This window comes from Lissotriton vulgaris, chromosome 1_2, assembly GCF_964263255.1.
Source record: "Lissotriton vulgaris chromosome 1_2, aLisVul1.2, whole genome shotgun sequence".
Lineage (NCBI taxonomy): Eukaryota > Metazoa > Chordata > Amphibia > Caudata > Salamandridae > Lissotriton > Lissotriton vulgaris.
In genome coordinates, this window is record NC_141686.1 from 166,346,370 (window position 1) to 166,370,538 (window position 24,169).

A 24,169-nucleotide genomic window follows, 5' to 3' on the forward strand; every position below is an offset into this window, starting at 1 on the left:
AGTGCTTTAAGTCCCATAAGAGATTGGCGAGGGTTCTGAGATGGTTTTGAATGAGCGCCAATGGATAGAACGCACTAGTGAATGATGTATGAGTGAGGGCACAGCCTGTTATGTCTTACTTCTCAGGGTCTTAGCCAAGATCATGATATCCATGTTTAATAAGTATATGATATCACCCATCTGTTTCCTAGGACTGCATCTTCTTAATCCCAAATTCCAGTAGGATGTATGGCAGGATTTTCATCAGTCAAAGCGCCAGGATACCCGTGGGGTGACAGATACGCGCTATAAAAGATTATAAATACATACATACATACCTGCAGTCTAGTTTAATAAGGGGTGTAGGCACTGCAGTGTTGAAAATTGGCCTCTGGGTGCCTGATTCTACTGACTCAAGGAAGGTGGCTGAAAGCATGTGGGCAATAAGATTTCTAAAACTCTCCTGGGCAACCATCATTTTGCGGGGATCTACTTATGGGTAGGTCTGAGTTTGCAGGCACCATCTTCTCAAGTGAAATACTGCAGCTCAGTAGGCCTCACCAATCTGTGTTTAGACATGGCAGTTTCAGAGTCTCCAGGAACCTGTCTGTTAATGATATGGTGTCAGTAGGTCAAACAATGCATACAATGTCTCTTGTTTCGTGGTGAAAGTCTTGGTTATGTCCTTCTGGTGAGAGATAACGTTACCTTGTAAGTTGTGCATCACCGGAACTCCCAGTTGAGCCTCTTTGTTGAAGCTGCAGGACTAAAGCATTCTCTATGGGTTCATAGTGCATATGTTTCAACTTAATTAGGGTATTTTTCATTGCACAGGTGTTAAATGCATTAAGAGAGAATTTTATAGCTTCAGGCTGTGTAGCAGTAGTGGATAGCTCTAAGTCTGTTGTTTCTTGCCGATGGTAGAGTCCAGCATTAACAGACCCCTCAAAGTGACTTTCCCCGCAGTCCATAGCATTTGGGCCGATCCAACTGTGGTCATTATCTTCTCGTAGTACATACAACCATGAGAGTTTAGGACTTGTTTTGTCTTTCCTGGAGGTTGAAGTGAGCCCAAACCGATGGTGTGGGTGTCAAGGATTTACGAGGTGACCAGGAGATGCAGGATTTCATCAGTGAAGTCCTTGTTCTTCCTAGGAGGCTTATAGATGAGATAATAATAATCCACATTTGTAAAGCGCGAACAATCACCCGTAAGGGTCTCTAGGCGCCTGGGGTCGTTGGAAAGATTAAGCAAGCTATTGCCCAGAGTCACATGGTGCTGGGCTAATCTACCACCGGTGCTGGGGATCGAGCCGCGATCCCCAGATTCCAGAGTTAGTGGCCCTAGCCGCGGCGCCACACCTCTTGGGAAGTGCTGGTCTGAGTTATAGATAGTGGGAAGTGTCATGCTTGGAGCTCCAGGGAGTTGTGGCACTTGCTTGTTTTGGGTGCAGGACCAGGGAAATTTATGGATGACCGCAAGGCCTACTCTATTCTTATGTGGATTGCAAACAGTGGATGCTGTTGCCTGTGGGAAGATGGCTGTCTAAGGAGTGTGAGGATATGACTGTGAACCTTGTTTCTGTTATGAAGAGGACATCAAGCTCGGATTAATGATGAGATCTGTGATGCCTGGTTCCTGGGAATACTGGAGCACTAGTGTTAATGAGCATGCGTTAGAATGCATGTTCTCTAGTTTGAGGGCATGTAGCAGTTAGTGGGATGTGTATGAGGTTGCGTCTGTTTATTGAGAGGATGCTATATTAGTGTTGATTTTGTGTAGGTCTTGGTGTAATTGCATGATTGGCAATACGGGGTTCTTGGTGAGGCACAAACATTTAATGACATTGCTACTTTTCTTCCTTTGCTAGACAAACCCATTAGGTGGGATGCCCTGAGGAGTTGATTAAAGTAGGGAGAAGGCCAAAAGTGATGTCACTTTAGGTTCAAATGGAGGCTGGGAACTGCAGTTATGCACAAAAAAACCAATGTTCACTAGGAACTTGTTGGACTTGGCAGGTTCACCCTGAAACTTTTTGCATTTTCCTAGCCTGTTTCTGTAATCTGGTGTTAGTGATTTTAGGCCTCGGCTCACTTTTTCACTGTGGTCCAGTGCAAAGTGCGTGCGTTCTCTGTGTATGTGTGGTAAGAGTGGCCTGCCCTCCCATAAGAATGCATGGGGAATATGTGTATCCATGGTAGTTCCTGATGTGTAGGGAGTGCAGGGGCGAGTTTGGTATGTGCAAACTCGTGAGATTAAATGCTGCGCGATGATGTGCGCAGATTTATTGTGTGTAGTGTAGAAGTGCCACTTTTAGAAGTCGGCATGTCTGTGCAGTAAATATGAATTGACTGTCTGGCTTGTGATTGGCTGGAGCTGGCTGGTGTTCCCGGACCAGGAGTCCGGATGGGTCTGCCTGGTGGTGAATGGGGTGATCATCATGTTGATGGGAGGGAGGAGTGCACCTGGAACCCGAATAGGGCTGGGCCTTCCCTCCACAATGCTGGCTCCACCCCCTGTGGTGTGTCTGATGTCCCTGACCCATCCTGTGAATAGACAGAGGGACTGAGCAAAACAAAGTGCTCCTGAACCAGTTGCATCTGGTACGCCCTTGCCTACACCTTTGGAGACAAAGGATTTTGTGTATAAAAAGGGTCTGTGACCCCATGAAAAATGTTCTTGTTCTTGCGAGTGACTTGAATCTACCCGGGGCGTGTTGCTGCTGGGGCCCAGGGGAAAGCTTGCCTCCCTGGGCCCTGCCCTGCCCTGCCCCTGGATGCCTGGAAGATCCCTTGCTTTGGGTCCCCTTTTGCTTCCTGGATGCCTCCAGGTGCTGCTGGGACCATTGATTTCTCTAGTGTTGCTTTTGCCAAGGCTTGTGGTGGCCTGGGCGCCGTGGGAGCGCTGTATTTTTTAATGCCCCAGGAGGAATGCGGGGGCTTGGCAGCGTGGTGCTGACTGTCGTGAAAAGGGACCCCCCGGCGAGGGATTCCCCCGAGATTGCCGTCGCGTGCCGCAGGGGCCCACCCTGTGTCTTCGTTTTAATGGTATGATAACTGCGGGTGCCCACCCCGCTTAGTAGCATGTACCGCGGGTGACCACCCCGCTTCTGCATTTACTTTTGTTCTCGAGGGAGCCTACCCCTTGCTTTTCACCCAAAAAAGATCACCGCAGCGGTCCGAGTCGGGAGGAAGGCGGAAGTTTGGCAGCGATATGCCTGACGGCGAACGGGACTTCCGGTTTCGTGAAGGAAGTCCCACGCACGCCTCTGCCGCCAGAGAAGCCACCTGGAGAACCGGGTGAAGTTGTGCGCGGGTGAAGAGGGAGGCAGCGTACGAAGGAGAATCCAGGCGGGAGCCCACTCCGGGCTGGACTGTGCAGAGGAGCGGGGAGGCGTGCTGAGGACTCGCGTATGCCGCGCCGATCCCCTGCGCCGCAGAGACCGGGAAGAGTGAGGCCGGTCCTGCAACAGAGGAGAGAGGAGTCCCCAGCAAAGTGTCCTGCCCCCAGAGAGCCGGTGAGTGTTGGCGGCTGGAAGGGGGGTGGAGAGAGACGGAGTCAGAGCGGCCCGTGTGCAGTGGGCCGCTCCAACGTGGCTTCATTCAATTGTGCTGTGCTGCCTTTGCCTAATTAATTTATTTGTGCCCGACTGTGCCGGTGCCACTGCCAATTTCATTGCGCTTATTAAGGTTGTGCCCCAATCCTGTTTCGCTTTTGGCTGGCTGCCATTTTGTTGTTTGTCGTTGTGCCTCCCTACCCGGCTCTCCACCCCGCTCCCGCCTCCCAGCTGCTCCACCCTCGCCCCTCCCCCCTCCACTATCCACTTATGACAGATGCCTTTGCTCGCCGAAGGTGCGCCAAAGGTAAGCCCGTCTACGCCCGTCCGCGCCTGGACCGTGTCCAGCGCCAGACCCCCTGGCCCCCTCAAACCCCACTCCACCCGCATTACGTACGACGCCACAACCCTATCAGCACTTAATCCCGGCAGACTCCAAAACTGCAACCTAGCCGCCCCAGGACAAACCCATGGACCCTTCACATGCCACTCCTGCAAGTTCGACTGCATCAGACCCCATACCAAATCCACGAACTCTAAACAGAGCTCCGACACTAACCACCTAAAGTGCATCCTACTCAACACCCGCTCGGTCCACAGACACTCCATTGAACTCTGGAACCTACTCGACACTACATCACCGGACGTCGCCTTCCTTACAGAAACCTGGATGAATGCTTCATCAGCACCCGACATCGCCATAGCCATCCCGGACGCCTACAAGATCATCCGAAAGGACCGCTCCAACCACATAGGAGGAGTCATCGCCATCGTCCATAAGAACACCATCCGCATCGCGACCAGTTCCGACGATAACCTCACAACCGCCGAACACCTTCGCTTCCAGATCCACACCGACCCCAAGACCACACTCAGAGGCACCCTCATCTACAGACCACCAGGTCCCCGCACACAATTCAGCGAAGACATCACTGACTTCATCAGCCCACACGCCCTCCCCTCCGAGGACTACATTCTACTGGGAGACCTCAACTTCCACCTGGAAAAGAAAAACGACAGCAACACCACCACCCTTCTGGACAACCTGGCCAACCTCGGACTCGAACAACTTGTCGATACCCCCACCCACTATGCCGGACACACGCTCGGCCCAAACTTCACCTCCAGCAAGCCCATCTCCTTCGATCACACCACAGCTCTCCATTGGACGGACCACAGCTGCGTTCACTTCAACTACAAAAAGACCACAACCCACAACCCCGAACAACCTATTCCCCGAAGAAATTGGAACAAAATTACCACCGACCAGCTCTTCACATTGCTTCACCAAAACCCTCCTGCCAAATCATCGGGCCCAAACCAAGCAGCCACCAACCTCACACAATGGATCACCCGCAGCGCCGACGAACTAGCACCCTTGAAAAACCATCAAATCAAACAAGGTAGCAAAAAAGCCCCCTGGTTCAACGATGACCTTAAGAAATCCAAGAAGCTCTGTCACAACCTCGAGAAAGCCTGGAGAAAAAACCCAACCACTGACAACCTGGCCAATTTCAAGAACACCATCCGCAAACACCACCAACTGATCCGATCCACCAAGAAATCAGCATTCAAGAATCGCCTTGACAACAATGCCCAAAACAGCAAGGAACTATTCAACATCGTCAAAGAATTTACCAACCCCACCTCCGGCACCAACAACATCACTCCCTCCCAAGACCTCTGCGACTCTCTATCCTCTTTATTTCACAACAAAATCGCCGACATACATAACAGCTTTAAAAACCAGTCCGAAGACCAGTCCACTCCACCCACCTCCGAACCAAAACCGCACTCCAACAACCTTTGCGCCTGGAACCCAATCACCACTGAAGACACCATCCACCTGATGAACTCCATCCACTCAGGATCGCCAACCGACCCATGTCCCCACCACATTTTCAACAAAGCAGACTCCATTATCGCACCCCATCTCCGCGACGTCATCAACTGCTCCTTCAACTCGGCTACCTTCCCGGAAAGCTGGAAACATGCCGAACTCAGCGCCCTTCTGAAGAAGCCCACAGCGGACCCCACTGAACTTAAGAACTACCGCCCCATCTCGCTCCTCCCATTCCCTGCCAAAGTCTTTGAGAAAGCCGTCAACAGTCAGCTCGCCACCTTCCTTGAATCCAACAAATCCCTCGACCCCTCACAGTCTGGCTTCCGAGCCAAACACAGCACCGAAACCGCCCTCATCGCAGCAACAGACGACATTCGAACTCTACTAGACAACGGAGAAACAGCGGCCCTCATCCTCCTGGACCTCTCCGCAGCGTTCGACACAGTCTGTCATAACACCCTCATACAACGCCTCAGCAGCATCCGAATACAAGAAAAAGCATTGGACTGGATCATCTCGTTCCTCGCCAGAAGAACCCAGAGAGTCTGCCTCCCCCCTTTTAGACCAGAGGCCACCGAAGTCATCTGCGGCGTACCACAAGGATCATCACTCAGTCCCACCCTCTTCAACGTTTATATGAGTCCCCTTGCATCCATCGCGCGCCAACACAACCTCAACATTATCTCCTACGCAGACGACACCTAGCTGATCCTATCCCTCACCAAAGACCCAAACACCGCCAAAACCAACTTACACGAAGGAATGAAAGAAGTAGCTGAGTGGATGAAGAACAGCCGTTTAAAACTAAACTCGGACAAAACGGAAGTCCTCCTCCTAGGCTCATCCCCCTCTGCATGGGACGACTCATGGTGGCCCCGGCCCTGGGAACCGCACACATACCTACGGATCACGCATGTAACCTGGGCTTCATCCTAGACCCCTCCCTCTCGATGACCAGACAAGTCAACGCCGTCTCATCATGCTTCAACATCCTACGCATGCTCAAAAAAATCTTCCGCTGGATCCCCACCGAAACAAGAAAGACAGTCACCCACGCACTGGTCACAAGCCGACTGGATTACGGAAACACCCTTTACGCCGGAACCACAGCCAAACTACAGAAAAAACTCCAACGCACCCAAAACGCCTCAGCCAGACTCATATTGGACATTCCCCGTCAAGCTCACATTTCCGGTCACCTGAAAGACCTCCACTGGCTCCCCGTCAACAAGAGAATAACGTTCCGTCTCCTCACCCACGCACACAAAGCCCTCTACGACCTAGGACCCGAATGCCTCAACACGCGTCTGTCCTTCTACACCCCCACCCGCCAATTACGATCGTCCAATCAAGCCCTCGCCGCAATTCCGCGCATCCATAGATCCACCATGGGGGAAGATCCTTCTCCTACCTAGCGGCCAAAACCTGGAATTCTCTCCCCACCCACATCCGCCTTACACAGAACCATCTCTCCTTCAGAAAGCAACTAAAAACTTGGATATTCGATAAGTAAAGCACCCCCCCCTCCCTCAAGCGCCTTGAGACCCTCTGGGTGAGTAGTGCGCTATACAAATTTCTGAACTTGAACTTGAACTGGCTACATAGTGTCGATGGCCCCCTGTGGGGGTCCTAAGGCCCAGTGGGCCCGTGCCGCCCATGGTGGGCACTTTTCTCGAGCGATGGGGGCCCATTTCATTGAGAAGCCCCTCCCCCCAGTGCGTAGGGAGGCACAGTGTTGGTGCCTGCACGGTCCCGCCGTTGCGAGCCGCTCCAACAGGGGGCACATCATCGTTCAGGGGGCCAGAGGGGCTCGTGAGCCATCCAGAACCCCAGAGCCAGTGTGCTCTAACGCCAGGGGGTATGTTTAGTTTAAAGAGCCTGTGGGTCTCTAACCTGGCCTCATTATGTACGGAGCCACGGTGCTCCCGGGGGTATAGTGGCTTAAGGGGTCAGAGTGTTCCTAGGGACATGTGTTAATTTTAGAGCTAGGGGGCACAGCCAGATGGCTCCAGGGGGCACAGTCATTTGTTGGAGGGCCAGTGAGAGCCCATGCCCCATTTGCCTTCGCTCATTTCCAGCTGCCCAGCAAGTAGTGGGCAGCTGCACCTTTTAGGCGCAATTTGAGAGTCCCTGAGAGGGACAGACATGGCACAGAGGTGCCAGGCCTTCCACAGCTGCGCATCACTTAGTGCCAGCTGCAGCGTTTAGGCCTCCCAGTGCTTGTTCTCAGCTGCCCAGCAAGTAGTGGGCAGCTGCAACGTTTAGGTTTGCTCAGATGGTGCACCCCTGACCGGCGCTGCATTGGCAGCGCGCCCTGACATTCTGGACACAGGCATTTGAGCCCCTTCTTGGATAGCCAGTTGGCCAAAGGGGCTGGTAGATGTATAGGGCGCAAGGCCCCAATATGATTGATGTGCTCTAAATGTGGTGTTAGGAAATGTAATGCATTTAGTATGTTTTGCGCACCCTGTATCTGATACCTCTAAAACTGTGATTTATGATTATGAGCTTGTTTTACCTATGTAGGTTTGTGTTAGTGAGATTGTACTTCACTCTGTGCTGTACGCCCCTAAATGTGAGTTATACTTAGGAGGTAGGGTCTAACATGTTTAGACTAGTGAGAGATGGCATAATGTGTTTATGCTGGTGAGGTTGGCGCAGGATGTAATTCGCTCCTGATGTGACTCTACATAATGTAGTTTGTTACAGGTTGAGGTGGAGTACAGTGACTACCAGTAGATGCTGGCTGTAGGTTTATGATCTATTTTTACTTGTACCAATTTCTGCTAAGAGTTGATACTGACAGTGGCCCACGTGTAAATGTAAATGTAAATGTATTGGCATTTATATAGCGCACTACTTACCCGTAGGGTCCCAAGGCGCTTCGACCGCTGCGAAACCCTTCCTGGCTTCCCTGAGAATGGTCCCTTAATGGGTATCTCCAGGGTGAGACCAGGCATCCCCGGCGGTCTGGTGGGGCCGTTAGTGAAGATGAGGCAAGCTAATGCCCAGAGTTGCCGTGTGTGATCGCTGATCAGAGTGGGCACCGAGGCGAGAGAATTATCGAGTCCGCTGACCCTGGTCCAGAAACCTGCCGCGCCGGGAATCAAACCCTGGTCCCGGGCCGTCCTCTGCTCTCGGGTCTGCCGCCTCTAACCAGTGAGCCACACTACTTCAAGTGGCCCTGTCCTGTGTAAATAATCCCTTGTGAATATTGCCCGTGCCAGTTGGCACAATGTATATTGTGTGATTAATATCTGATGTGTTTTGAGAATTCAAAAGTTATTTTTATATAACCTTTTGTTGAGTTCCTTTTGTAGTGTACCTGGGATGTTGTTGCTGTGTGCGTGCGCAAATGCTTTACACATTGCCTCCGGGATAAGCCTGACTGCTCGTGCCAAGCTACTAAGGGGGTGAGCAGGGGTTATCTTGGCGTGTGACTCCCTTGCCCTGACTAGAGTGGTGGTTTCTGCCTGGCTTTGGTGCAAGCCTTAGCCAACCAGAAATCCCAGTTCTAACAGAACTCATTTATCACAGTTAATACAAATTCAGCAAGAAGGTAGATCTTGCTTGAATTAATCACAGACAAAAGAGAAAAATATAACCAGACAGGTCACGGAAGCGCACCGCAGCACGACATAGAATGCATTACAGAACTGTGTAATTGATTTACTTCTCACCAACTCCTCCCAGATTTCCTGGAGGATAAAGGATTTCATAATTCGCCTAATTAATGAATTAATTCTACATTTCATTTGGTCATGATTAGGTTATTAGGTTACTCAACCGGCTGCCCTTCGTTCATTGCTTCATAGTAACCGGCATAAGTCTTATACAGCCCTTGGTACTACTTTGGAAATGCCAAAAGACATCTAATCCTGGCACACATTGTGCTAACAATGTCCCCAGAATTCCTGTTCTGAAAAGACCCCGTATCACGAGAGGGTTGAAACGTCGTTGTTAACAAAGACCGAGCCTTACAAAAACAAAAAACAATGTAATATATTATAATTATGAAAGCTCCTCTTTTCTGTCCTTACCAATAACCTTTTTTGTCCTCCACCCTCTACCCCCCTCCCCCCTCCCCCCCCCCCCCCCCCCACTTCTAACTTTACTTCTACGCCACGATAGGTTATGGTCACTTCACTGGGGTTCACCAAATCACATGAGAATTGTATATAGTTCGTACCTTGTACCTCGTACTGCTTGTGGTGTCCAATGTGCTACAAAATAAACTATACTCATTTTCGTCTGAAGTGAGTAGTAGTTTGATAGACTGTTGTGTGGGCTTTTTTGGATTGATGTATTACGTTTCTGACTGAATTTAACTAAGGTCCCATATTGCATATTTCTCTTCTGTCTTTGTATAATTCAAGCAAGATCTACCATCTTGCAGAATTTGTATTAATTGTGGTGAATGAGTTCCTTGTGAACATTGTTTTTTTGCTCATTAGCAACACCCAGTTCACAAGGACATATGGGTCGCTCTTGTTTTTCTAAATATTGGGAACTGCAGTGATGTCACTTCCTGTGGTGATGGATGGTGGGGAATGAAGTCTGCTTGCCTGGATTCTTTTAAAGACGTTTTTGGCTGGAAATCAGTGATGTCACTTCCCGTGAAGATGGATGAAGGCGATGATGGGTTTGCAGGCATTAGCATGCTTAATCCAGACTGATTGCTTTGCCAGTGCTTCTTTAGTAAGCTGTTATGTGTAAATTTGATTCGTATGCCACCATGATTTAAGCAGTAAGCTACTGTTTCTTCCATTTAAGGGGCAGGATCAAACTTTATTTAGCAATTCACAATGAGAAATTGCAAGGTTTTAGTAATAAATGTGTTTCACTATTGTGTATGTATGTAGTATTATATTGTGCAAACCTAGCTCAAAAGTGTTGTGTTGGGTCAAAGGCAAAGTTACAGGGTTTTTTAAGAGTCGACTGTTACTGCTTCATGATGTAGAGTTCAATAGAGGTGTGTATTCAGTTCTTTCCTAAATGTGAGCACGGTGTTGACCTTCCTGATATATACAGGGATGAAATTCCTGACATGGAGTTTTGAAAAAATGTAATTTTGAAAGACTCACGATGCGCCATTAGGCTGTGGATCCTATGAACAATTACTGACATGCATGATCGTAGTCTTATTTTGCCCTTTCCTGTGATATGTGACCTCAGACACGTTTTATAACATTTTTTTTTGTTTTTTATAACATTGCGTAACAATACAATATGCAGTCGCATACAATCTGCAATATAGAAAGGTTGAGAAAGGGTTCATTGTGAACGGTATGACGTGCCTCGTACTGTGGATAGTAAACAACACTGAGTGCCATTACTGCAAATTAGAAGAAATTGCAACTCTCCTATACAACATTTAAACGTAGAAGGCAGCCGGCAGATACATTAATGTAACTCAACTATGGCTATGCGCAGGCGCAACAATAGCATAGCAGGGTGCTTTAGGTGAGTATGTCTCGGACAAGTATGAGCGATGTGAGTGCTGTGTGCAATCCTATCAGTTGCTAGAGCTGGAACAGAAAATTGAGTAGGAATGATTAAGCGGGAAATATTTTTTTTCCATTTTTCTCTGATATCTGTATTTCCTTTGGAAAATATGGACAGCTGTCTATGTATGTCAAACAGTCTTTTAAACAAAATGGCATCATGTGTATTCTCAGTTCATGGTAGGCAAGCAATAAGGAGAACAAACTTAATGTTCGTCATGGATTGCAAGTCTCTGACAACCCCTTTCAATTCAAACGTATTTTGCTTTTGCACCTGGTACCACCTGGTCTGATAACCTGTTATTATTTCCATTTTGCAGAGAGAAGAAGCCGATTGGTTGGGATACCGACATATCTTGGCTGACAGGAGAAGAGTTGCATGTAGAAGTTTTAGAGAATGTGCCTCTAACTACACATAATTTTGTACGTACTATATGTTTTGCTACATTTTTGCTTTGATTTCCCAAGTTTCAATTAAACATTCAAGTATGTTGCCATACCATTGATTAGTTTACCTGTAAAAACAAATTTCCACAAGATAATATTCACTTTGCATAGTCATTATCCAGCTGGCACCCCATTAACCTTTTACATACTTTCATGAGACTATAGCACCACTGTTGTCTCAGCTGTTGTACCAGTGTTGAATGATTTGCATTAGATTACACCAGTTCCGTTTTCTTCTCTCCTAGATAGCAGTACTTGATTACACCAAGGGCCTGATTACGAGCCAGTGCCACTGATGAATAACAATACCAAGTGGAAGATTTATTATCGGATGCGATCAATAACATCTATTATGAGTTCATGGGGAATAACTTGCCAATTTGGGGCTTAACGCACCAAAATCTTAATGATGTGTAAATGCTGTATGTTTTCTCTTGTTAAATTTAGGCAGATTTGATCTGCCAAAATTTAACAAAGGTTGAGTTATTTAACAGATCAGATAACTATTGATGTGCTAAATACCTTAAAACTCGTAATTACAATCCATGTGTGAACATGATTAAGCAAAAAAAAAAGACACACTCCTTAGTCTTTGGCTAAAAATGTGTTTGAAGCTCAGAAAAAGGCAGTTTGATACCCTTGTGCAGTTACAGCATGTGATGCCTGTGAAATTATGAGCGACTGATGGCTCCAGGCTGAAACCCTTGGCCGCCTGCCAGTCGGAACACCCGTAGGCAGAGGGCCAAGCACTCCCCCTGAGTGCCCTGGCTGGCGGAGCGGTCTGCAACCGCTGGAATGAGAACTGGACGCAGGCTAGGCTCCTCCACCCCTTATGACCCTACCGTAGTACAAGTGAGGGACAGGGGCTGGGGGGATGGGTTGGCGGGAGATTCAGGTGGGGGCATGTAGTGCAGGTTGTTCAGCCCCCGGGTCCTCCCGAAGCGAAACCCTTGCTCACCCAGCTCGACCTTGGAGGGGGGAAAAACCAAATTGCCATGTATTCCTTACAAAATCCTGGGCTCTCCCATGCCCGCATCCTAGCAAGACTGTGTTTTGGGCGACTAAGAAAAGGCCCTACTCGCAAGTGGCAGGGCAGACTGGACGAGAAGGAGCTGGTGCAGCAAGGGTATCCTCTTGGTTAAGGCATGCGAAATAGGGGTAGCCTCCCTTCTCTTCCCTTCTGGCGCCTTTGACCGTGGGCTAATCCCAGCCCGCTGGCATGGCTCGCACCACCACCCAATCCAGGGACTCTTATGTTGCAGTGATCAAGCATGGTGGCAGATGGCCAGCGTGCAGGTGGGGCATCTCTCGATCGCTGCCAGGTACCTCATTCGTCCCGCTCCCATGCGGCGGGTGCTAAGGGTTTGAAGATTCCTGTGGTCCCTTCAGGTCCTCTGGGAGGGACCAGCAGGGCTACCTGCAGCATTGTGTGCAACAGATAGGTCTGAGCTCACACCAGTGAGTCCTTAAGATAGTAAAAGAGGGATACAATCTTTCTTCAAGAGTTGTAGATTTTGTTGCATCTGCTTAGTGCGAGGACACCCTAAGAGGTAATTGTGCACTTTACAAGTACTGTAAGTAAATAAAACAGCCTTTTACAGATTCACTCTTGAAATGTCATTACGAAGAGAAAAGCATGAGGCATATGTCTGTGGTCCCACTTATCTGGCATGCAAAAGGTTTCTGAATTTCATGATAGAAAGCTTGCACAAAGCTGTGGTGATCTAAGGTTTTAAGGAATCTAGGCTTTCTCTTACTTGCTTAGCATGCTCCTGATGAATGCTTCATAGGAAGGGCCATTCAAGTAACGAGTGCTCCCATAGTCAAGATGGAATAAGACTAGGGCTTGAGTGATAATTCTGTGATGGTGGGTATCCATAAAAGGTCAAATGTTCTTCATTATCTTCGACTGCTAGTACCATGTAGCCTGCTGATTCATTGTGCCCTGTGAGTCTAGCAGTTTTTAGGTCTCGCTAGAGTCATCACATGAGTTGCTCTTGCGAGACATTTAGTAGCTGCTTCAAAAAGTGCTACCTTGCCGTCCACCAGCTTGCTAGAACGCGCATAAGCGTGCGCAACGTGCACAGCACTTTTTCCCGTCATGCGCGCGTGTGTGCACAACTCGCGTCACCACTCGCGTTGTTTTTTTACTATTTCATTTCGCGGCCGCGCAGCGTTTGTTTTACGGCAGCGCGGCCAATGCTTGTTTAAGCTTTCTATAAATTCAACTACTTGCATTTCCATACAAATTAATGAGGATGTAAAATTTGCTGAATTTTCTGAAACTCCCTTTTTACATTTTCTATATATAGACATACTTCGTTCACAGTGATAAATTATATTGCCTCATAATATGTGGGAAATAAATATTCAATACTATATTTTACTGCATACCATTCAAAAATAAATTATCCTTGTCAAATGCAGGCAAGGGCTAATCAATAAGTAAATTCGCCTTATTTCAAGACTAGAAAACGCACCAGGGTCCTCTTCAAAACACAACTCTTCAGCATCTGTTCCTCACCGCTTCTGCATTCTGACTTTATGTAACCTTGGTAAGGTATTAGCCTTTCTTTGAATGAAGAGGCGAGGTTGACTATTAAAACTAAAAGAGGACGATAAGGGTTACACCTCTCAGTGTAGGTACGGGTGGCGGATATATTACAATGGGAGCGATTTCGTTCAAAAAAGATTAAATGACCGTCCAGCAGTTTGTGTTGAACTAAATGGAACACCGGCGACTCTATTAAAATGGGAGACAATTCCAGGAAGAGCAATTACACAATTAAAAGTGAAGCAACTTAGAAATATCGAACAAATCTTAAATATAAGATACATTTTATGTAGCCATTAGGTTCTATTAACTCAGTTTATACTCGGAGTAAGCTAAAAACAAAAATAAATTATGCTATCCAACTACAGGACTGCAACACACAAGAGTAATATATTTTCTACTATATTCTCTTTGCTCTACAATCAAAATGATACTTTGAAAATATCTTTCCGTAGGAATGTATAGTATTGGCTGTGAACCACATTTGCTCTGCCATGGCTGCCATGTTTACTTAGGTGTTTTGATTATTACTGGCACGTTTGAGTTCTACACTTGTGATCAAAATAAGATATGTCGCCCTTTTTCCGACACACCATCGCTTCCAATTAGTAATTTAAAAAAAGTTCCAATAATTAAAAATGTTTTTGTCATGCCAATGTTTGCGGGTATTTGAGATTGTTCTATTTATAAAGATAGATAATGGTATCCCTCCCATAAAAAGATGGCGGAGGGTATTTCACTGGTAAGCTTGTTTATCTGTGCAAGTGTTAATGACATTCGCGCACATGGGCAGCGTTTACTGTAGATACAGTTCCGCTGCTGGAAATGGGAGCCGACGAGCCTCACTCTGTTCTAGCTGCTATTGGTCCGCGGCCCGCTCCGACCCGGACCGCCCCTGGTAGTTGCACCCTGCAGCTGATGTCTGGCACAGACAGGCGGTGGCGGTAGACATGGGCTCTCTGCTTCCATCCGCCTCCTTGGTGCGGCAAGCCGCCCCGTTAGTGTTGCTGTCTCTGGGGCTAACCCTGGCTCTCGAGCTCGGCTTGCCTGCAGTTCTTCGGCAGCTGCCCTGGCTCTTCGGGCAGAAGGAGGCTTTGGCGTCTGGTGGTGTCGTGTTGCTGTACAGCGTCTTTGTGGTGCTGCCTGTGAGTAAGCCATTGCTTCCTCATAATCTCCACCCTCACCAGTTCATGGACTTTTTTTAAAGTTTGCATTTCATTTATGTCTTATTCATTGTTTCATTTTCAAGCTTTTTCCCTTCGTTCATCGTGCTTCCATCTCCTTCCAATGTAATTTCGTCCTGGTTTATTCTATTTATTTATGCACTTTTATATAGCTGAACTTTACCAAGAGGTGTCAGAGCGCTTTACAATAGCCTTAAGTAAATTACTTAATGAATGAGAGTAGCATGAAAGTTGGTAAAATCTACTTATTGGTACTCCTGGTGGAATTGGCATAGTACCAAGTTACAGATGCATTCACGATTATAAACAAGCATTGGCATAGCCAATAGGTCTCACCTTTGGGACTTTATAAGTGTTTAGATATCCAGCACAATATCCTTGGTGCAACAACATCAAGTGTTGCATGACTAAACACTTATATGGTTCCAAAGGCGAGACCTATTGGCTATGCCAATGCTTGTTAGCCTTGTCAGATGATTGGGAGGATTTAACAGGAGGCAAGGTGGGGAGAAAAAGATTTGCATTATTTTGTCCTATGATCAAATGTTACGTCTTGGGTGGATTGAATGTTAATAAATGTGTGGTCATGCATTAGCTGATATTGGTAAAAGTCTGATTTCAGCATGCTTAAATTGGTTGAGCAACTGACGATGAGGACTGAGGTTAAAGAGTAGTGTCATCGGCATACATGAAGTACGACACCCCCATGCCACCCAACAAGCTGGCTAAAAGAGATATATAAACATTAAAGAGTAGGCGGTAGTATTAACACCGGAGGTACCTCTCATACAGGTTTCTGGGGCTTCGAGACAAACAAGGCAAAGCTACTGCTTGAGTCCAACAAATCTACTACTTGAGCAGAACATGGCTTTTAGAAATCAGTTAAAGTTGATGGATCTCATGACAGCTTCAATCTAACTGGCATTTTATGTAACCTATAGCATCACATTTTGAGCCCTTGCATGTTTGTGATGTAAAGTGTCCTCCCTTCAAAACTCTTTGAGTGAATACTTTAGCCGAGGCTTGTTAGTTGATTTCCTGGATAGTGTTTTCAAAACCCAAACCCTTCATTTGAACCAATCGTATTTAGTTGCCACCTCTCGTCTTGCACCTCCCACTGCTTGCATTTAAGGCAGATGAGAAGTTGTGCAGACTGACCCTGACCGTGCTCTCAGTTATTAATTTTCCATGTCTACTGAATACGGGGTGAACAAACAGCTTGTTGGTGCATGTGGAGATCCATCCAAGTGAGTGATTGTATCAACTGAGACCTTTCCTTGGGGGATAGTCTCACTCATCAGGGAGTGCAAAGGATAGTTAAAAGAAATCCTGAGGAACTAATCTCCCATTACGCAGTGGACAGTCTCCTTACGCTTGAGCAACTAACAGTAACTCGCCAGGGCTAAGATCTTGTTTGGTGGAACAGTTTTCCAATCAATCACATATCTGTAAAGTGTACTAATCCCCTGTGAGGGTCTCATGGCGCTGAGCGGGGGTAGGGGTGCAGCTACTGCTTGGGTCTTGAGGAGTCTCCTGAAGGTCAGCAGGTCCTTGGCCTGTCGCAGCTGTGTGGGGAGGGTGTTCCATGTCTTGGCCGCGAGGTAGGAGAAGGATCTGCAGCCGATTGTGGTCCTGTGGATGTGTGGGATGGCGGCGAGGTTGGCGGAGCAAAGCTGGCGGTTCGGGTGTAGAAGGTGAGACGCTTGTTGAGATATGCTGGTCCGGCGTTGTGAAGAGCTTTGTGGACGTGGATGAGGAGCTTGAAGGTAATCCTCTTCTTAATTGGTAGCCAGTGCAGGTCTTTCAGGTTGGCTGTGATGTGACTGTGGCAGGGTATGTTGAGGATGAGGCGTGCAGAGGCATTCTGTAAGCGCTGTAGTCGCTTCTGGAGTTTGGCCGTGGTTACTGCGTAGAGGGCGTTGCTGTAGTCCAGCCTGCTGCTGACTAGGGCCTGGGTGACCGTCCTTCTGGTTCCGGTGGGGATCCATCTGTAGATCTTGCGAAGCATTCGGAGGGTTTTGAAGCAGGAGGAGGAGACCGTGTTGACTTGCGATGAGTCCAGGATGACCCCTAGGTTGCGTGCGTGGTCGGTGAGTGTGGGTGCGGCTCCCATGGCGGCAGGCCACCGGGAGTCGTCCCATGTGACGGGAGTGGGTCCCGAGGATGAGGACCTCTTTCTTGTTTGAGTTGAGTTAGTCAGTTAGGTAATTTTATTTGATTTAGTTCTCCACTGAGAACCACAAATATTCAGTACATACCATAACATTTTTAAACAATTTTGTTTAAAAAGGAAGGTTTTTCATTCTAATACAAAGTTAAAATAGGTTTTAAAAATGTGTATAGAATGTAGCAGACAAACTCATTTGGACGAGCCTTACATAGTATGATCAATTCCTTTACCGAGTTAATTCTACATTTTGTATAGATTGGTTGTAAAAATCTTTTCCTTGCCTTTACCAGTTTCGCATTTGGGCTTTTGAACAACAAATGTTCCAAGTCCTGCTCTCCACCATTACACAAATTACAGATAGTACTTGATTTTTCTTTTGGTAGCCACCTATACGTATAAGATTTTAAAGGAAGTATCCCAAATCGAAGCAGCACAATTGATCTCCTGATCCCGTGCTTTAAATTAAAGTTAATATACTGTTGTGTTTTCTTAAAAACTAATAGTTTCTGTGAAATATATATATAGACACTTTAATGCAGTATTGAGAATCTAGATGAAAGCTGAGTCTCTGGGTAAAATGTTTTAAAAAGAGCTTCAGCTGAGCAGGTGTCCACGATTGTAACAAATTAATATTGACATTAGGTAACTTAAAAGCAGTTAAAGTATTCCTTGAAAATACAAAATTCGAAGATTCTCTTTCAAATGTTTCTGTTTTAAGAAGAGATCGAAGCGTTGGAGGAGATTATATGCATGGAGGAGATTATATGCCCATCTAATGATATTGGTAATTCCTCTGGCATAGGAGCTGGTTAATGACAACTCGAGGCAGAGAGCTTGTATCGATACAGCTTGAGAAAGCTTTGTTAGCTTTGTTAGCTTCCGTAAGATCTTCCCTTCTTTTAGGTCCAGATAGTTCCACTGGCTTATTGGGATGTATTTGAGAGCATATGACGGCACTGGTGGAATCTTGGCGCTGTATACCTGAAGCAGAGAAGAAAAGTGTCTTTGACCAGTTGAAGCATATAAACGTGAAAGTGCCCCCACATGAACTTCAGATTTGTGAATCAGATTCCGAGTATGGGGCATGTTTTGTTGAGACTTTGTGAAGATTCGACCTAAATAGGTATATTCATTTGCCACTTCCAATGATTTTCCCCCTAAAGTCCAGTTGAATTTGGCACTCTGTTTCTTTCCTGAAATCTGAACTATTTTTGTTTTTGCGATATTCGGTATTAAATAGTTTTCCTCTGTGTAGTTGTGGAGTGCTTGGAGGCTTCTTTGCAGACCAAATGGTGTTAGATCTAATATGATTACATCGTCTGCATACATCATGGTATGAATTTTATGGATGGCAGTTTTAGGTGGAAAGTTGCATATCTGTTTAAAGCATTCAGGCAGGTCGCTGAGATAAAGGGAAAACAATAGAGGAGCCGAAGACATCCTTGCCTAAGGCCGTTTGAAGTCGGGATAGGGCTTGTGAAACCCTTTTCTCTCCCCATATGAACCTGACACCAAGTCCCGGAATGTAATGATGTTATTATATGAAGTATTTTATCCGGGATACGCATTTTGCTGAGTTTTCTCCAGAGTGTTCCTCTATCGACTCTATCAAATGCGGTGGTAAAGTCAATAAAATTTAAATGTAGTATACTTGTAAAGCGCACAGCTGCCCCAGCAACGGGGCGTTCCTGCGCTGTATAACGCTGTGGAACCCTTCCTGGCTCTCCCTGTGAGATGCCCCTCCTGGGCACCCCCAAGGTGAAGCCAGGCATCCCAGTGTTGTTGGGGCGTTGTGGAGATTAAGCAAGCTATTGCCCAGAGTTGCAGCGTGAGACCCATGATTAGAGTAGGCGCTGAGGCGAGAATTATCGAGTCCGCGGACATTGAGCCCAAGACCCTGCCGCGTCGGGACTTGAAGCCTGGTCCCGGGCCTGATCTCTGCTTCAGAGTCTGCCGCATAGACGACCTGGGATTTTATTGCCACATATTTGTCTAAGATGGTTTGTAGCACAGCAATATTATCAATGACCGAGTGCTTTGGTCTGAATCCAGCTTGATATAGGGGGATTAGACCTGATGAAAAAGCCCAGTCCTTAAAATGGTCTAATACTGCTGCTGTGAACATCTTTCCTGTTGCATCTAGAAAGGCTATCTGCCTGTAGTTGCCCGGATACAGCCTTAAACCCTTTTTGTTTATGGGCATTACGATACTCCCCTTCCAAGATTTGGGGATTTCCCCGGGTGGTAAAGATATGGTTAAAAAGGGGAGATAACATCTAGGACCATGCTTTGGGATTGCATTGGAGGACCTTAATCCGGATTTGGTCAGGCCCCGTTGCTCCCGTCGTTCTTGCCTTTTTTATATGTAACTCAATTGAGAAGGGACTTGGTGCTATGATATTTAAAGATTTCACTTCTGGGTTTCTAACCAAATTATTAGGTATTTCTAGATTAGTATTTAGTTTACATAAATTGGCGAGGTATAATTCCCATTCTGTGGGAGGCACCGGGATGGCTTGAAATGCTTTTTTTGTGCCCGTTTCTTTAGCAATTATGTTCCAGTAGGCGTGTTGGTTATTTTGTTTTGCTGCTATCTGCATATCTACCCAGTTTATATCCTGGGTTATTCTCTTGTTTTTTGCCTTTTCTCTCCTACGTTGTTTTTTCAGTTTGTTAATTTCTAGCTGTTTGGATGCTGAGTATTCTAGAAACTGCGATCTTATCAGTTTGTTTGATTGTTTTGTATTAGTAGCTAATTTTGGTATGTCGTATGGATTCTTTATTGTACCCCATTACTTTAATTTTTCCTTTAGTTTTTGTAATAAGTTTTTGATAGCCATTTCAAAATTTATTATCGGATTTATAGCATGAGTTTTTTGCAGTAGTTGTGTTGTATCGATTATGGTAATAATTTTATTGAGTGCTGTTGAATTTCATTGAATCCATCTTTGGGCCTGATTTACCAAGACTGTTCTATGAATGTACATAATATGGCTTGACGAGGAAAGTTGTATCTTCCACTCTATGTCTGCTTGCAGGATAGCATGGTCACTGCCAAGAACAAAATTAGTTTTAAGTTGTGAATCTGTTCCAAACAGGTCCGTGCTAAATATCATGTAGTCCAGGAGTGAGGAACTACAGTTCCCTTGTCTTGTATTTGATGCAGGAATATCTCCTTCTACATTACCATTTAGTATTATTCCATTTAATAATGAGAGTGAAGCTACTAGAATTTTCCCTCTTTTATCCGCTTTAGTTTCTTTAGGAAATAGTGGAAAGGAGATTCCCAGATCCTCTTCTTTGTGCCAGTTTGCCCATTTTTGAAGCACCTCATTTGAGATTTTCCTATTGAAGTCGCCCGTAATGAAAACGATGGATAACCTTGTCCCTCTATTGTTTTTTCGATATCCTCGAGGATTTCTGTAGCAAGTACATCAATTTTTGCTCCAGGGGGGACATAAACATTACAAATTAGTAGATCTTTTAGGGTTTCTAGTGTGTTTATCCCAAACTTAATCTTGATACATTGAAACTTCTTTGTGTTAGTTGGAATTATTTCTTGAGCCCACTTGTAATCTTCATTAAGTAAAATATACGTAGTATTTTTCTTGATCGAAATTTGATGTAGACCAGGTTTCTTGTAGGGCCACTATCACTGGACAGTTTTTTATTATTTCAGCCATCTTATCTTTAGTTCTCCCGGCAATGTTCCAAGATGAGATGGACAAGCCTATGTTAAACGGAAGATTTACTATCCTTAAGTTGTTTGTTACTGTTCAGGGTCTCCGAAATCTAGGCCCATGAGTAATCCCTCGTTGTTATTTCCCTTTTAGGGGAATTTTTTCTCCAAATTCCTCTTTCACCATTCTTTATGGAAACAAATATATTTCCTGTACAGGGGTCTGGGGGGGTTGTTCATAGTTTTAGAGCTTTGATTCAGTCGCTGCATTTTAAGAGATTCTTTTGTTACTTCTATCTTTTGCACTTCTCGATTTAATACTGGAGTCAAATCATAGCCATATTTGTGGAGGATCTCACTCTCCTTTAATATAATTGCTGGTATTACTGGAAACTAGAATTCTACAATCGCTGTTGTTGTTTTTTTTTTTCTGGGAACATAACTAGTTTTATTTCATTTTTCGCTAGTGAGTGTAACGGCTGTATCTTTTGAAGCACACTGATAATTCGGTCACGGTTAAGAGGAGCATTACCTGAAGGAAATAGATCTGTAATTTCCAGATGGGTTGGCCAAATCTCCTCTATTTGTGGGTTCTTTTTCTCTGTGGTAAGAGTTCTTTTTGGGCTATCTCTTAATGCCGGGGTCATAGGACTGTGATCTACTAATGAGAAACTTGTTGCTTTTGGATTAAGTTTGTAAAGTTAGTTAGAGTTGCCTCTTTTTGTTTTGACTGGCGAATTCTGCTCTTTTACCGTCAGGTTACAAGGTATTTCTTCCCTTTCCTCTTTATCTAGTGATTGGATTGGTGTAGGGGAAATATTCTGGAACCTTGTTTTACGGGCTTTCTTTTTCTCAATTCTTCTCAGTGCCTTTCTCCTTTTCGATTTTGTCTTCTTTTGTTTTCTTTTGCGATTTGAAATTTCTAGGCCATGTGCGGCATTATTTAGAAGCTCTATATCAGCCGTTGCTTTGGAATGTTGAATTGCCGGACTGCTCAAATTTAGTTGGGATTTAGTTTTCGTTTTTGTAAAAATTGGATAATATGGTATTTCCTGCTGGTGAGTCTCTGATTTGTTTTCCTCCTTGAAAAGTTTTCTGAGTGAATATATCTGGTTGTGATCCTGTTTGTCCTTAAACTCCTTATGCAGTTTCCTTCCAGTTTGAGTTGCAATTTATTTCTTCAATGGAGAAAGAGCATTTATAATTTCAGTTTTTGCCTTGGAGGGATTTACCACTTTGCCTTTACCACAATCTCCTGCTATTGATGTTGATTTTAATAGCTCTCTCCTCCTTTTTTTTTCTACTAGATATTTTAGCATCCCTAGTTGGGTATCAAGCATTTGATCGGAATTTTCCAATATGTTCCCTAATTGAATAAGCTCTGATTCCAGGATGCTTTGCAAAGTGAACAGAGATTTGGATACTGGGGTATAGTTATTAGCGAGACCTGTGGTTTTAAAAAAAGAAAGATCTGGTGATTTTTCGAGGAATCCCTCTTGATAAGATGGTTTTTGTGGAGTGCTATTCTGAATGTTCTTTAGCTCCTTTTGGGATCCCTTGTGCAATATTAGATCTTTGATATTAATATCTGGACAAGTGATGTCATACTATTGAGATTGCTGTATTTGGAATGCTCCCGGTATTATTGATTGCGATACAGTGAGGTTAGGGATTGACTCCTCCATATCTATTAGGGTACTTTTTGGAGAGACCTCTGGTCTTCTCTGATTTTAAGTTTGGGATTGATCGTAGGTAGGTGTTCCATTCTTTCTAGCCCCTTATTTTTCCCTTTTTTAATTTTTTTTATTTTTTTATTATTACACATACCAAACAAGGGGCATACAAAAAATTCACAGTGTGCATACATAGAGATCGGTAAAGATAAGATCTAGACACGAATACATGATAGGAAGTGTTACATTTATGGTAATTAGATACATCCCAAGCCCCCCCTGCCCCCCTCCCCCCATTCCGTCCTACTCTGTCACTGTCTAGCGTCGGAGGGTCACACAAATACCCTCTGTACTCATTCCACGCACCGAGAGCCTAACCCATTTCCGTGGACATTTTCGATTCAAATACACTGTCCGCTCAGCCAACATTGCAAAGTCAAGGTCAGAACACCAGTCCCTGACCGCCGGCACCACCGGGGACCCCCAAAATCTAGCTATGTTTCTTTTTGCATACATTATACCTAACGTCATCCAGTACTGTGGGGAATGAGAGAGATCATTGGGTTCCCAAATGTTTAGTAGGCAACACCGTGGGTCCGTAACTATGGAGTCCTTAACTACCTGCGACATAGTCCTCATAACCTCAGTCCAGTAGTCAGCAACTTGAGGGCAGTCCCAGATAGTGTGAAAGAACGCCCCTTCTTCCCCGCACCCTCGTAAACAGTATTTATGTGCGGCTCTCCCAATCGCATGCAGGGTGACCATAGTGTAATATACCGGTGCAATATTTTTAATTGTACAAGTCGAAGTCTGGATGGTATAGCAACTTCCAGAGTGGCGTCATTTGCGTAAGGACGTCTTTACACTTAAGGCCGGCCTGGGCCTCATACCATAGTTTAACCGTATGGACCGTAGGTCCAAGAAATGCTGAGGCGCCTTTTTTATCATAGAGTGCAGCTAGCACTCCGCCATTACCTAGGTCGTACCTATCTGCTTTAAACACTGGCTCAGTTTGGGGCGCGTGCAGCTATTGGTTTATGATCTTCAGCTGAGCCGCCCAATAATATAGCTGGATATCATGGAGAGCAACTCCGCCGACTTACCAGCCCCTCACTAATTTGTGTCGGGAGATGCGCGCCGGTTTATCTCCCCAAAGGAGACCTGAGACCAGTGCATCTATTGATCTGAAATATTTTGGAGAAACCGAGAACGGGGTATTTTCGAGGATATTAAGCAGCTGAGGCAATGTCTTCATTTTATATAAAGCAGCTTTTCCCAGGAGGGTCAAGGGCAGGGTATGCCAATATTGTACATCCGTACGAAAACGCTCAAGAGGGGGCTCCAAATTGCGGCGAAAAAATTCCTCTTGATGAGGCGTCACCCCGATCCCCAAGTATTTAAAAGGCTCTTCAGTGATTATTAACGGACAATCTGCCGGGAGTTGCGGTGGGGGGCTCTGGAGGACAAATAAAACAGACTTGGACCAGTTGATAGTATATCCCGAGACCTGCCCAAAGATTTCGCAAATATTAAGGAGAATTATAATTTAGCATTTGGGCAGGGTCAAATATAAAAGGAT

At 45.6% G+C, this 24,169-nt stretch overlaps 1 protein-coding gene across 2 annotated transcripts in view; it reads left to right on the top strand.

Annotated features, from left to right (window-relative positions):
* BRAF (B-Raf proto-oncogene, serine/threonine kinase) overlaps window positions 1-24,169 on the top strand; it is a 759,203-nt gene that overhangs the window by 216,284 nt on the left and 518,750 nt on the right. For both annotated transcript variants that reach the window (XM_086953040.1, XM_086953041.1), the window contains exon 5: window positions 11,204-11,306. In XM_086953040.1, the coding sequence (XP_086809166.1) occupies window positions 11,204-11,306 (103 nt within the window). The remainder of the gene's footprint in view (window positions 1-11,203; window positions 11,307-24,169) is intronic.